The sequence below is a fragment of the Hippopotamus amphibius genome, chromosome 6 (genome assembly GCF_030028045.1).
Source record: "Hippopotamus amphibius kiboko isolate mHipAmp2 chromosome 6, mHipAmp2.hap2, whole genome shotgun sequence".
NCBI lineage: Eukaryota > Metazoa > Chordata > Mammalia > Artiodactyla > Hippopotamidae > Hippopotamus > Hippopotamus amphibius.
Window position 1 is genome coordinate 39,389,741 of NC_080191.1, and position 13,130 is coordinate 39,402,870.

At 38.5% G+C, this 13,130-nt stretch overlaps 1 protein-coding gene across 6 annotated transcripts in view; it reads right to left on the bottom strand.

Moving 5' to 3' along the window:
* Positions 1-13,130, bottom strand: part of SLC18B1 (solute carrier family 18 member B1) — a 29,800-nt gene that overhangs the window by 8,104 nt on the left and 8,566 nt on the right. For 4 of the 6 annotated variants that reach the window (XR_009054322.1, XM_057739194.1, XM_057739195.1 and 1 more), the window contains exons 3-9: positions 11,245-11,364; positions 10,854-10,927; positions 9,964-10,111; positions 8,273-8,429; positions 4,977-5,113; positions 2,560-2,661; positions 1,161-1,252 (exon numbers count right to left, since the gene is read on the bottom strand). Coding sequence is in view for 5 of the 6 variants with exons in the window: in XM_057739194.1 (XP_057595177.1) it covers positions 1,161-1,252; positions 2,560-2,661; positions 4,977-5,113; positions 8,273-8,429; positions 9,964-10,111; positions 10,854-10,927; positions 11,245-11,364 (830 nt within the window). In the remaining variant the exon portion in view is untranslated. The remainder of the gene's footprint in view (positions 1-1,160; positions 1,253-2,559; positions 2,662-4,976; positions 5,114-8,272; positions 8,430-9,963; positions 10,112-10,853; positions 10,928-11,244; positions 11,365-13,130) is intronic. The other 2 variants (XM_057739193.1, XM_057739196.1) reach the window with 1 other exon arrangement.

Here is a 13,130-nt window from a genome sequence, read left to right on the forward strand (position 1 = left end):
CCGTTGACTGAAAAATGGCACAGAAGGGACATGGTAAAGGGTGACAGGAACCTGCCATTTGTCCCATGTTGGGCCCTATGTCAGTTACTTCATATCCATTATTCTGAATCCTTGTAGCAACCCTGCCACGAAAGTCTGTTAAAAATGATGAAGGAAGACAATCTAGGTGATAAACAAACTTTATTTAACACTTCAAGAAGTGGACGGTCTCCTTTTGGAGAACTGCAAAATGGGATGGAAGGCATGAAGCTTCTTAAGGATAAAGAATGAAAAACAAGGAAGAGAAAAACAGAAAATATCTAACTGGCTGGGGCCACACAGTCAATCTTGTTTGGGGTGAGAGGACCAGACTTGGTGGCTTGGAGTTTGGGGGTGACTGGGTGACTGGATAGACTGCTTTTCTGGTCAAGAGGAGCATTTGCAGGGACATGAAAGTTTTCTAAGTTTTGATTTGCTGACGTGGCCCCTTGGGCAGGAGTCACTCCACCTTGAGCCTGGAAAATTATTTCAACAGTACTATCATCGGGGTTTTTTTTTTTTTTTTTTGTGGATAAGAAAACTGAGGCTCTTGAAAGTTAAATGATTTTCTCAGTTTCACACACCAAGGAACGGGCAAAGCCCAAACACAAACCGAAATCTGAAAGACTCTGAAATCATTGCTTTTTCCATATCATGTTTTGTCCCAGTGGTACCTAAAAAGCTCTAAGGAGCTCACTTTATTTTAGCAAATAAATGATAATAAACAAGCCTTAGTAAGCAGCTGTCACATGCTAAGGATGATACAGAAACAAAAAGATGTAGTTCCCACCTCAAGGAGCAAAAAGGAGTAGAAAAAACAGAGGTATATTCTACAAACTATCAGCTAAAGGTAGATAACAAATGCTATTTTTAAAATAAAGTACAAATGTGCAATTGATCACACAAAGGGAGAATAAGCATTTTTCTTATTTGATATAGATTTTAAGTATTCCTATTTGCCTAGATCACTGCTAACATCCAGTAATACTGTCAGTAAAACAATTCAATATAGTCCTAAATCTGGTAATTATTTAAATAACAAGATTCAAAGATACTAAGCATATCAATGTTACACCAAAAAATTTTTAAACAATTCCTAATGCTATTTTGCCACAAATTCAAAAGAATAAAAAACAAATTACCTCTTAATATGCAAGAATGGGGCAGGTCCTAAGAGCATGTAGCACCCTGCCGTGATTAAGTTTCCAAAAACCAGAAGCCATTTCCTTAGATGCTGGTAAAGAAAGTCCAAAGAAATTCTTAGAGGTAAAGACCTTCCATAATTCAGGGAAATAAAGAAATCATTGAAAAACACGAGTCGTGATATTAAAAAATCCAAATACATTGAAGAAAACAAAATTTTACATGTAAGAGAAAACAGGTAGATGGTAAACACAAAAGCAAGTGCAATATACCCCAAGACAGCAGGTGAGCAAAGGACAAGGATTCCTTGGAAAGGGAGTGTACTGTAGATTTCGCACATGATGAACTGTTCCAAATACAACAATTTAAAAGGCGGTCACCACAAGGAACGACCAAGTAGATGCACTGTCTAGAAAATTCACATTATTAAAAAGTACCAAATAAAACGTTTCCTTATAAACTACTCAAATGTAGGCTAAAAATTATAGGGGTATGATATCTATTCAGTTATATAAGGCTACGTCTTAAAACTAAGCTCCAAGCACTGTTTAAGACACTTGCTTTTTGTCACCTGGATTGCAAAGTAATCTTCACATAATAGGTCTTTATAAATATATACTCACATCTAATGAAGAGGGGAAACACAAAAATAAGCACTAAAGTCACAGATGCTTGAGACCTGGCTAATAGTACTAGCTCTGTATACTAGTCATCTGGACTGAATGGTTTAGACCTACTTAAAGGAGACTAGAAGGGATTTTCTGTCAGGATGGCTATGGGATAACCGATGATACATACTTACACGCCAATCCTTTCACTCCCACAGAAAAAGTAAATTCTATCCTCTCAGCTGGGTCAAGTCCTAACTACGTTTGGGCTCTACCCTAATTATTAAGGTCAAACCACTTTTTTGCATCAAGGGAACTTTTTCCTTTAGAAGCTCTAAACCAAGAGGTTTTCAACAGTTTTTAGCATAAGACTCCCCTTTTCCCCGATAAAGCCATTAAAAAGTGAATCTGCTCAGGGTGATGACAGGTTGGCAGATACTGAGACCTCACCCTGGAACCTCTCCATCAGCTCAAAACATTGAATATATTAGAATTTAAATGTTCTCACCACTCTCTCCTCCCCAAAAAAGATAACTATGGTGATGGATGTACTAATTAACTAGGTGGAGGGAATCCTTTCTCAGTGTGTTGCATACCAAATCACCATGATATATACTTTAAATATCCTACAATTTTATTTGTCAACTATACCTTGATAAAGATAAAATTTTTAGACAAGTGAATATGTTGATTCTAATCAAAGGACCTCTAGAGTTCTGGAATTACAGTTAGACAACCGCCAACCTAGACATACAAAAGTAACTCTTAAATACCAATGAAGTGTACGTACTGGCATTTTATCACTGAGTAGGCCCACCAGTGGTGAAGAAATGGCATAGGATAGTGCCAAACCCAGGAATACCAGTCCCACATATCCAGCTGGTAAATTAAACTGTAAAAGAAATCCTGTGTTAAAGTTACAAGGTTAAGTCATTTTTTAAATAAACACCTATCTTTTCCTTCTACCATTTCTTCAGCTCTTATTATCTGCCATGAAGCTACTACTAACCCTCTGCATCCTTCCCAATTTTCTCTTACTTTTGCAAATGGATTACTTTTTCTCTACGGGGGAAAACACCTCACCAGAGGTCAGAAGTCCTGGATGTTTTTGCTTTGTAGCATTTGACATTAAATATAGTATAATTATCTTTCTATGAATCACAGCGTTTTTACATGTCAACCAGCGCTTTGCAAATGTTAGTACACACAAGAAATTACCTGGAGAACTTGTTATAAGAGGTTCTTGGGCCCCAGCCCTAGAACTTCTGATTCAAAAAGTTTGGGATGGGGACTTCCTAGGTGGCACAGTGGTTAAGAATCTGCCTGCCAATGCAGGGGACCCGGGTTCGATACCTGCCCTGGAAGATCCCATATGCCATGGAGCAACTAAGCCCGTGCACCACAACTATTGAGCCCCCGTGCTGCAACTCCTGAAGCCTGAGTGCCTAGAGCCCATGCTCCACATTGAGAGAAGCCACCGCAAGGAGAAGTGCATGCACCACAACAGAGTAGCCCCTACTCGCCACAACTAGGGAAAGCCCGTGCGCAGCAATGAAGACCCAACACAGCCAATAAATAAATAAATGAATAAATAAAAAAATAAAAAAATAAATTTATGGGGGGAAAAAAGTCTGGGATGGGGCCTGAAAATCTGCATTTCTAACAAAAATCCTAGGTGATATTGACTGTCCACAGACTGAAGTGCACTGGTGTAAAAAACACAATAATCTATTCACTCCGTGTCAAAGGGATATTAATCTGTAATTAAAGAATTAGATGGTATGACACATTTTAAAAGGCTTTTAAACCAGTAAGCTACCGTGTAACTCTGTTACTGTTACCAACATGATATAAATGCCTTTCTTGGTTATCTGAGTTGTTCTCATTTTCCTTAATTTCCTTAACTAATCCTTAACTAAGCCCATGAGATCTATTTATAAGTCAGTACATGCTTTAACAATTTTTAAGACATAACTCAAGCTAAAAATTAGCCCTTTAAAGACAGCAGCAAGATACAAAAATCAGAAATGTCCTCTTCTTATTTTACAACGCGGGGGAGACAGAGTGAACCCCTCCTTCCCTAAAAGGCTGGGTGACCAATGACTGGGCAGCAAACAGCCAATTCACATGACTGATAAGGCAGAAGAAGGGCAGCAGGAAAAAAATGTGATCCAGAAACAGAAAAATACATTTCTAAAGATTTTTTACAAGTTAGACACGAACCCCTTGGGTTTATGAGAGATCGGTTACAAATTTTTTTCACTGTTTGGACACACCTCTTAAAAGGACAGAAAAATGACTCTTAAAGAGACACACTACGGATAATGTGAACGGAATGTGTCGCCGTGAACACAAAATGTTCCTCTTATGCATTACTGCATAGATGCTCACTGCTTAAGTGTGATATTATTGTTAAAACTTGAGCCCAGCACTAAAATTACAGTCCCCAAGTTTACCTGTGAAATACCCAAAACTGTCTTTACTGACTTGAAGGGGCTGTGTTTCTGGTACCTGTGCTTTTTTCATTCTAGGGCCTCAAATAAAGTGAGTATGGGCTGCAGCTAGTAGCTTTCTGTCTTTATGAACACAGATTAATTCTCCAGTATAATTAACTACCAGACTTAGTAATATACTTTATTGCATTATTAATAATCTTTTCTCAGAAATATCTAAGAACAAATTGCTATGACATCAAAATTTGAAATTCAGTATTTAATTTTCAGCACTAAAAAAATGGAGAGAGACTCTCAGTTTCTTTTTCCCATCTCAGATGAATATAGTCCACAGTCTTTTGAATATGTATGCAATAGACTAAAAAGTAAAAGGACCCAGAGGGGATCTCTTAGAAAAGAAGGACACTTCACATTAAATGAGCCACTAAGTACTCCAAATGCCTCACTGGAATCAAAACAGAGGAGAGTATCCTTATTAAGCAGCCAAGATGTTGCCCAAGCCAGAACTCTGATGACTCGAGCAGGGCCTTGGAAAAAGGAGACCGGATGAAAGGCTTCTTTCATTTGGTATACCAAATCAGAGCCCTAGTTATAGAGACATGACAGAGGGAAGGTACAGGCTGTCTTAGTGTGTAGCTCTCATTCTGCCTCCTTCTTGCACCCACTCCCAGGACTTTCCACCAAGAAGCACCCGAGAACAGGCAATTATGTCCACCTACTACAATGCGGAAGGCTTCATCACCGGGCTACTCACCTTCTCCAAAACAAAGAGGGACAGCGTAGGATCAAGGAAGCCAAAACATGAGCTGAGTGAGGTGATGACGAAGGATATAAAGGCAACCTTGGGTAAAGTGATGAGTTTCCAGAATGAGTGTTTCCCTGGATCAGACCCTTTGGGGTAAAAATAAGAAAAGCAATTAGAGTAATGACAATTGCTTAACTTTATCTTTCAATGTATTTTGAAAAGCAAAATTGGTAAGGTCACCTTTACGCAGTAATCAAAATAACCACACCTTTGAGTCTGCCTAAAATTTGCATATAAGTTAGTCTAACCTAGAGACCATTTCACTGTTCTTAAAAATAATTTCTCAAATTCAAAAAGAATCAACTGGAATCAGAGTGTGAAGAGAAGAAGTGGTCTTGGTTATAGGTCATTACCTAGAAGTCAGTGAGGCCTTCCCTAGCTGGGACAGAGAATATGTAAAGTTTGATCTGGTGCGTAGGAAAAGCCAGGTGCTTTATCAGGGAACAATGTGTGCTGAGGAGGAATCTGAGTTACTCAAAGGATATAAATCAATTTTTTTCTGCTAGTGAAAAAACACTGGATTGAAAGGGATGCTCGGGACTTCCCTGGCAGTGCAGTGGTTAGGATTCCCTGCTTCCACTGCAGGGGCACAGGTTTGATCCTTGGTCAGGGAACTAAGATGCTGCACGCCACGTGGCGAGGCCAAAAAAAAAAAAAAGAAGAAAAAGAAGAAGAAGAAGAAAGCGATGCTACTGAATCCTGTGTACATCTGTACATTTCATTTGGTAATCAAGGTCAGTTGAGCACTAAACTCACATCTCGCCAGTCCAATAGCAACACAACTTCTTCACTCTCCCAAGCACCGGGGATGATTGCTTCCCAGCCTCCAATCATATCCTATAACTCCCTTCTATTTCCCCTGCTAATTTTTCAAGCACACTTTGTAAAGTCTGGATCTAGCACTAATTATCCCACAAATTTTACCTCTGCTTCCTACTGCACTCCTAATCTATACCATGTAATTTACCACTTAAACTGTATTTCATTTTATGTGGTTTACTGTTGTTTGATGACTTTCCTATCTTCCAACAAATTTATCTGATACCACGCAAAATGCTGGGCAGACAAAGGCAAAGGAGACAAACACAGACCCTGACCTCCCAGAGAAGTTACAGTAATGCGTGGAGAGAGATAGGATGGAGCTAGGAGGATACTGATTAGAGCACATGAGAAGGTTGCCTTTAAAAACAGGGAAAGCTGTTTAGGAAAGAATTTCCAAAAGTAGTAATATGTTCTTTGTTGCATAAAGGGTGAGCTTGAGATGAGCAAGCAAAGAAAGAGGAAAGAATAGTGCAGGCATATTACCCAGGAATGGCTCATCCCAAGACTCAGAAGTGAGGGAAAACTACTCTGAGGAAATGAAAGAGCAGAAGTAAAGGTGGAGGAAGGAGATTACAGTGTAGAGAGGAGAGATCATATTGCAGAAGGATCTAGTGATAAGATAACGCAGGACTTTCTTAAGTAGGCTAAGAAGCCTGGGAAGTCATTAGAGATTCCAAACAAGGAGAGAGGATCAGATTTGTGGTTTAAAGAGACCGCTCTGTGGTCTCCTGGGAAATGGAGGCAGGGGGATGAGTTAGGAGATTGGTGCTGAGCCAGGCCAGGAAGCTCCCTGGGAGCCAGATCAGCACTGACATATCCTCATTTCTCCAACAGCACCTACCACAGTTCATTACTTGATAAATTCTTGGTGAATAATGATCCACCAGGGAGCAAAGTACAAAAAAAGCATAAAGTGTGAGTCAACTAGTTTAAGTGCTACATTTGGACTTTGTCAGGATATGAGGGAGAAAGTTAAACTGTGGTGTTAGTTTCTTAATTATTAGCCAAATATTCAATGATGAACCAAATGTGAGCCCAGCCTAAGATGTTTAACTACAGATTTGACTTAGAAAGGGGATGAGCAGCACCATGCGGCTCAGTGTGGCAGTGCCAGCAGGGAGACTTCATTGGCTGTGGATTCTGAATTGTATATTACAGGTGTTTATTAGTCACCTTGAAAATATAAACGACTGAAGATCAACTTAAATCAATTACATTTACCGTGCATATAGAAGGTATTATGGATCTGTAAAAAGTCTGGCTCTGACCCTAATTATCCCACAACTTTTACCTCTGTTTTAATTGAGGAATAACAGAACTGAAGAGAAATAAGTACCAAGTAACTAGGCTGGCATTGATTAAAGGGGCTTCAAATCATACCAAGTTGAAGGGGCGAGGGGTAGAGATGAGGAGAGCAGGCCAGGACTCGAATTACCGATGCTGGGGCCAGTCCAGCACCTAACCACAGAAGTTCTAAATACCACGTCCCATTATTAGTTAGTAAACAAAGTCTTTTTTCCTTATATGGTGTGATTGATAAAGAGTTAACACAACTCCTTCTCCTACTGCATGAGAATCTGACCTTGTGTCAGTGTCTTAGTTGTTAGCCAAGTGTTCTCCTGTGAACCCAGTCTGAGCACAGTCCAGGATGCCCTACTACAGAAATAACCACCACTACTCACAGAAAGAGGACAGGCTCTCCTCCATTTCTCTAGTTAACTTTCTAGCTCTGTTCCACTAGTAATCTGACAATGGTAAAATGCCAACTCCATTACTATGCAGTCTTGCTTATAATGAAAATAACCCCTGACTGGTAAATTTCATCGGGACAGAAGGAACTGTACACAAATCATCAATATGTAATGCTTTGTGCATCCCTGAGAGTGCTGACTCCGCACCTGGCATGTGCCTCATGGAGACCCTGGCAGCAGTGCCCATAGCATTCTTGTAAGACAGGCTGACTCCTGTGGGGCATGAGGCTGTGAAGCCAGCATGACTCCTGTTACTGCCCGATGCGGCCCTGTGTCCTCACCCTTGGGCTGTGCTGCACACACAGCTGCAAGGAACACAGGAAAGGAAGGTGTGACTTTGTCCTCCTGTCACAGAGCCTTGTAAGAAGATGGTGAATCTTTAATTATAAATCCAAGAAGACATTTGGTGGGCACTGTATATGTTTTATGATAAAAAATTTAATGTTTGCTAGTTCTATAGGTCAGAAAGAATTTATGACATATAGAAATTCATATAAACTGACAGCCTACAGCAACATTTCTGAAAGGAGAAATTGATTTTTTCAGCATGCTCTACAAATCCATTATCAATTATATAAAATAAAAGTGTGTATGTGTTACATTGGTCTCCTACAAAGACATAAAAATATTTAAATTGAAGATTCTTAAAATGAGTAATAAATGAGGTCTTACCATAATTAGGTAAAATACACATGTTGAGAGGAACCATCAGCAGAACTATGCATCCCAGAAAAATGAAAGGCACCTCATAGCCAAAGGACTGATACAAGAAGCCACCCAAAGGGGGCCCTAGCACTAGTCCCAGTCCAGAAAAAGTCTCCAGACTTCCCTAAAAATGGGAAAACAAAAGAAAATTGAGTTAACATATTTTGTTTGAAAAACTAACAAAGATTTAATGGGCAGGATCTGGAAAAAAATTCTAACTACTTTACAATTTACACCCTCCCCCTCCAAGAGGGACCAAAAATTTAAACATACATACTGAAATCATAAAAGTACTAGGAAAATAAAATATGAGTTTTTGCTTTCTAATTCTCATGGTGAGGTAAATTTTCTAATTATGACATAATTCAGAAGACACAAAAGAAAAGATGGATAAATCTGATTACATAAAAATATGAAAAACTATGGATAGCAAAAAAAAATTAAAAGGCAAATGAAGAATGGGGAAAAAATACTGACAAAGGACTAATTTCCCAAATGCATAATGAGAGTGACTATTAATGAGAAAAATCAACAATCCTATGGGAAAATGGGAAAATATTATAAACAGACTGTTGACACATGAAATGAAATACAACTAGCTCTAATGTGAACTGGCCATCTCTAAGTTGCAGGACAGCAAAGCCATACTCCAAACATGTTTAGCCACAAAACCCTGTCTTACAGAGCATGTCAATGGACTAGTATCCTTCTGAACCCTTTTTGAGAAATCTACTTCTTGGAAATGTAAACAGTACACCTGTTACAATGGCCACCACTGCATGGCAAATGGTTATAGAACCTAAAGTGAATCTATCCAGATACATATATGCATATATACATATTTACATAAGTGTATAAATATATGTGTATATATACTTAATAAAAGTGTGAAGATTTATATTTGCACAGCAAATAGTTTACCTGGTGGTCAAAACTTTCAAACTGTTGTATCAATATGGGTAAATGAGGGAATCCTTGTTACTGAGCAGATTAGACCCTGAGTTCTCTGAGGGCGGTGCCTGTTCTGATATGCAAACCAGGAGTCCTTCAGGGATGCCTGGGTCTAGAGGAGAGCACTATAGGAAAGCCAAGATAGGATCAGAGAGACAGCAGCCAAAAGCTGGGACAGGAATCTGGCATGTCACTAATACCTGGTGTCGAGGCATCTAAGCAACATATGAAAATGTACGCCAATAAGATGCTACCAGTCTCTGGATGTTTATGGTAAGATAAGAGGGCACTCCTCAGACCAACTGCATAGAAGCACTTTTAGACTTCGAGATGATCTCTAAGGTTCTTTCCATGCATCTGGGAAAAGTGGAGGAAGGACTCTAGTACAAATCTATGTACCCCAGCCACAATCTAGGCTACAGAGAGACAGCAAATACTATAGAGGGGTTTTTGTTTCTAAGTGGTAAAAAGAATATTTGGTTTTGCCCATTCAGGGGCTTCTAAGCCCAGGAAGAACACCTAAGTAAGACTAAGGGTACATTTATTGATGGCCTGTTGCTACAGGCAGAAAATGGGATAAAAGGTAAAAACAGAGAGTAGAAAAAAAGCAGGTCTAGAAGAATGGGCCCCAGCTTTGACTTGAAAGGTCAAGTAAATATTTTAGCCTACACTAAGAGGAAAATAGTAAAAGTGTATAAAATACCTACCATTACTGTAGCCACATTATTTGGAAAAGCCTTTGCAAGGATAGAAGAAGATGCGGTTATGGCTGCAGCAAAACTTATTGCATCAGTTATTCTCACTAGAAAACACATAGCAATAAACACTGGTCCTTCTGGAACTTGGTCCAATACACTGAAAAAGAATAACATGATTCTCAAATACCAAATTGATTTTGATTTTTTTAACTGTACTCACTGCAAACAGTAATACCTCAACCACAGTCACTAAAATAAATCTCTTTAGAATATGAATATTTTAAGAGTTTCTTTGTTATATTTTTAGCAGGAGGAATTTGAGTCATAATGATAGGCTCATTGCCCTTTTCTATTGATATATTTGATGTCCTTAATAATAATACTAAATAAGCCTTTTGAAAAATGTACAGTGACTCTGATTAGAACCCATGTAGAAAGACTTTGTACTTTCAGGTCTTCCCCCAAACAAACAAAGAAAAGCACAAGAAGAGGAAAGCAAAACCAGGAACCTGAGAAAGATTTCTGATGACATTATCTTAACATTCATACCTTGATGTTTTTTAGCTGATTCTTTAGGTAAGAAATTCACCTTTTTGCCTAAGCCAAAAAGTCTTTCTAGCTCAGAAAAGTGAGTTGGGTTTCTGTCACTTACAAGCACAGGAGGCCTAAAGAATAGATTTAGCAGCCAGCTTAATGGTGGTCCCCTAGAGGGCTCTTTTCTTAAGGTCAATGTCATTCATTCCACTCACTGTATCATTCAACTCCCTTCACCATTAGTCACACACCAGGCACTTCACAATCAATGGTATTGATTGATTTAAAGAAACCATTAACATTTTAAACTGAAAATAAATTATGAAATCTGTTCAAGCTCCCAAACATATCAGAACATGACTTACCCAAAGAGAACCGTAACTCCTCCTGAGACAAACATTCCTGCTACAAACATAAATTTTGCTCCAATATGTACAAGCTATAATAAATGTCAAAGAAAAGGGGTAAATTGATGACTGCTACAAGTCTATAGTGATGTAAACAAACCCACTGTATCAGGAAACAGAAGATTTGGGGAAGATATGTACAGTTAACAAAACATTATAAGTTTTTAGTGAAATGACAACACGTGTTACAAACATGGAAGAAGTTAAAAATCAATCAACTTTAAGAATGTAACTGTCAACTGAAGCACAGTTCATAAAATATAATGGTGGTTATTTCTGTACCAGTGGAAATTCTAGACTAGTAAATTAGAATAGCTCATTATACAATTTTTAAGTATTTAATACTTACATATTTTCCAAATACCAAAGATGACAGCAAGTCAAACAAAGCATAACATCCAAAGATCATACCAATAATTGTATTGCTGGCTCCTTTCTTTTCAGCCTTTAAAGAAACAGAAAACAAGGTCTGAAAGACAAATTAGCACCAATATAGAAAAATGGAGCTACTAGATCAGAGCATCACCTTCTTGTAACCTTTACCTGTAGAGTAATTTCAAGGATTATTATTTTAAAATAAACAGGGTGAGGAAGGAAAGGAAACTGTAATAAAACCTAGTTTATGACATGAAAATAGTTCACTCATCAAGCCTATAACAAATCGTTAGCTTTACGATCTTGAGAAAAAAGAACAAAGCTGGAGGTATCATTCTTCTTGATTTTGAAAATAAATTACAAAGGTACAGTAATTAAAACAGTATGGTGCTGGCATAAAGACAGACATATAGACCAATGGAACAGAATAGAGAGCTCAGAAATAAACCCACACAAATATGGTCAATTGATCTTCCACAATAGTGCTAAGGACATACAATGGGGAAGAAATATTCTCTTCAACAAATGGTGTTGGGAAAACTGGATATCCACATGCAAAAGGACGAAACTGGACCCCATCTTACACCACTCACAAAATGAACCCAAAGCAAATTAGACTTAAACATAAAATTTGAAACTGTTAAACTTCTTGAAGGAAACGGGGGGTGGGGGACTTCTTGACACTGATCTTGGCAATGATTTCTTGGATTTGACACCAAAAATATAGGCAATAAAACAAATCAGACAAATGGAACTACATCAAACTAAAAATCTTCACAGCAAAGGAAACAATCAAAAGAGTGAAAAGGCAACCTATGGAATGGGAGAAAGTTCTTGTAAACCATCTCAATATAAGAGGTTAATATCCAAAATATGTAAGACTCTCCAACAACTCAATAGTCCAAAAACCACCACAAAGAACCTGATTTAAAAATGAGCAAAGGGGACTTCCCTGGTGCCGCAGTGGTTAAAAATCTGCCTGCCAATGAAGGGGACACAAGTTCAATCCCTGATCAGGGAAGATCCCACATGCCTCTGAGCAATTAAGCCTGTGCGCCACAACTACTGAGCCTGTGCCCTAGAGTCCACGAGCCACAACTACTGAGTCCACATGCTGCAACTACTCAAGTCCACGCGCCTAGAGCCCGTGCTCTGCAACAAGAGAAGCCACCACAATAAGAAGCCCACACCCCACAATGAAGAGTAGCTCTTGCTCTATGCAACTAGAGGAAGCCCACATACAGCAATGAAGACCCACCACAGCCAATAAACTAAAAAATAAAATAAAATAAAATAAAAATGAGCAAAGAACTTGAACAGACATTTCTATAAAAAAGACACACAAATGGCCATTGGGTATATGAAAAGCTACTCAAAATCGCTAATCATTATGGAAATGCAGGTTAAAATCATTGTGTGATACCATCTCTCACCAGTTAGGATGGCAATTATTGAAAAAAAAAAAGATAAGTGTTGTTGAGGATGTGGAGAGATTGGACCCCTTATACACTGTTGGTGGGAATGCAGAATAGTACAGCCACTATGGAAAACAATACGGAGGATCCTCAAAACTTTAAAAGTAGAACTACCATATAATCCAGCCATTCCTCTTCTGGGTATATATCCAAAAGAACTGAAAGCAGGGTCTCAGATATATCTCCACCCCCACGTTCACTGCAGCATAACTCACAATAGTCAAGATGATATAGAAACAACCCAAATGTCCACTGACAGTGAGTGGGTAAAGAAAATGTGGCATATACATAAAATGGAATATTATTCAGCCTCAAAAAGAAGGAAATCTTGGCATCTGCAACAACATGAATGAACCTTGAGGAAATTTTGCTAAGTGAAGTCAGT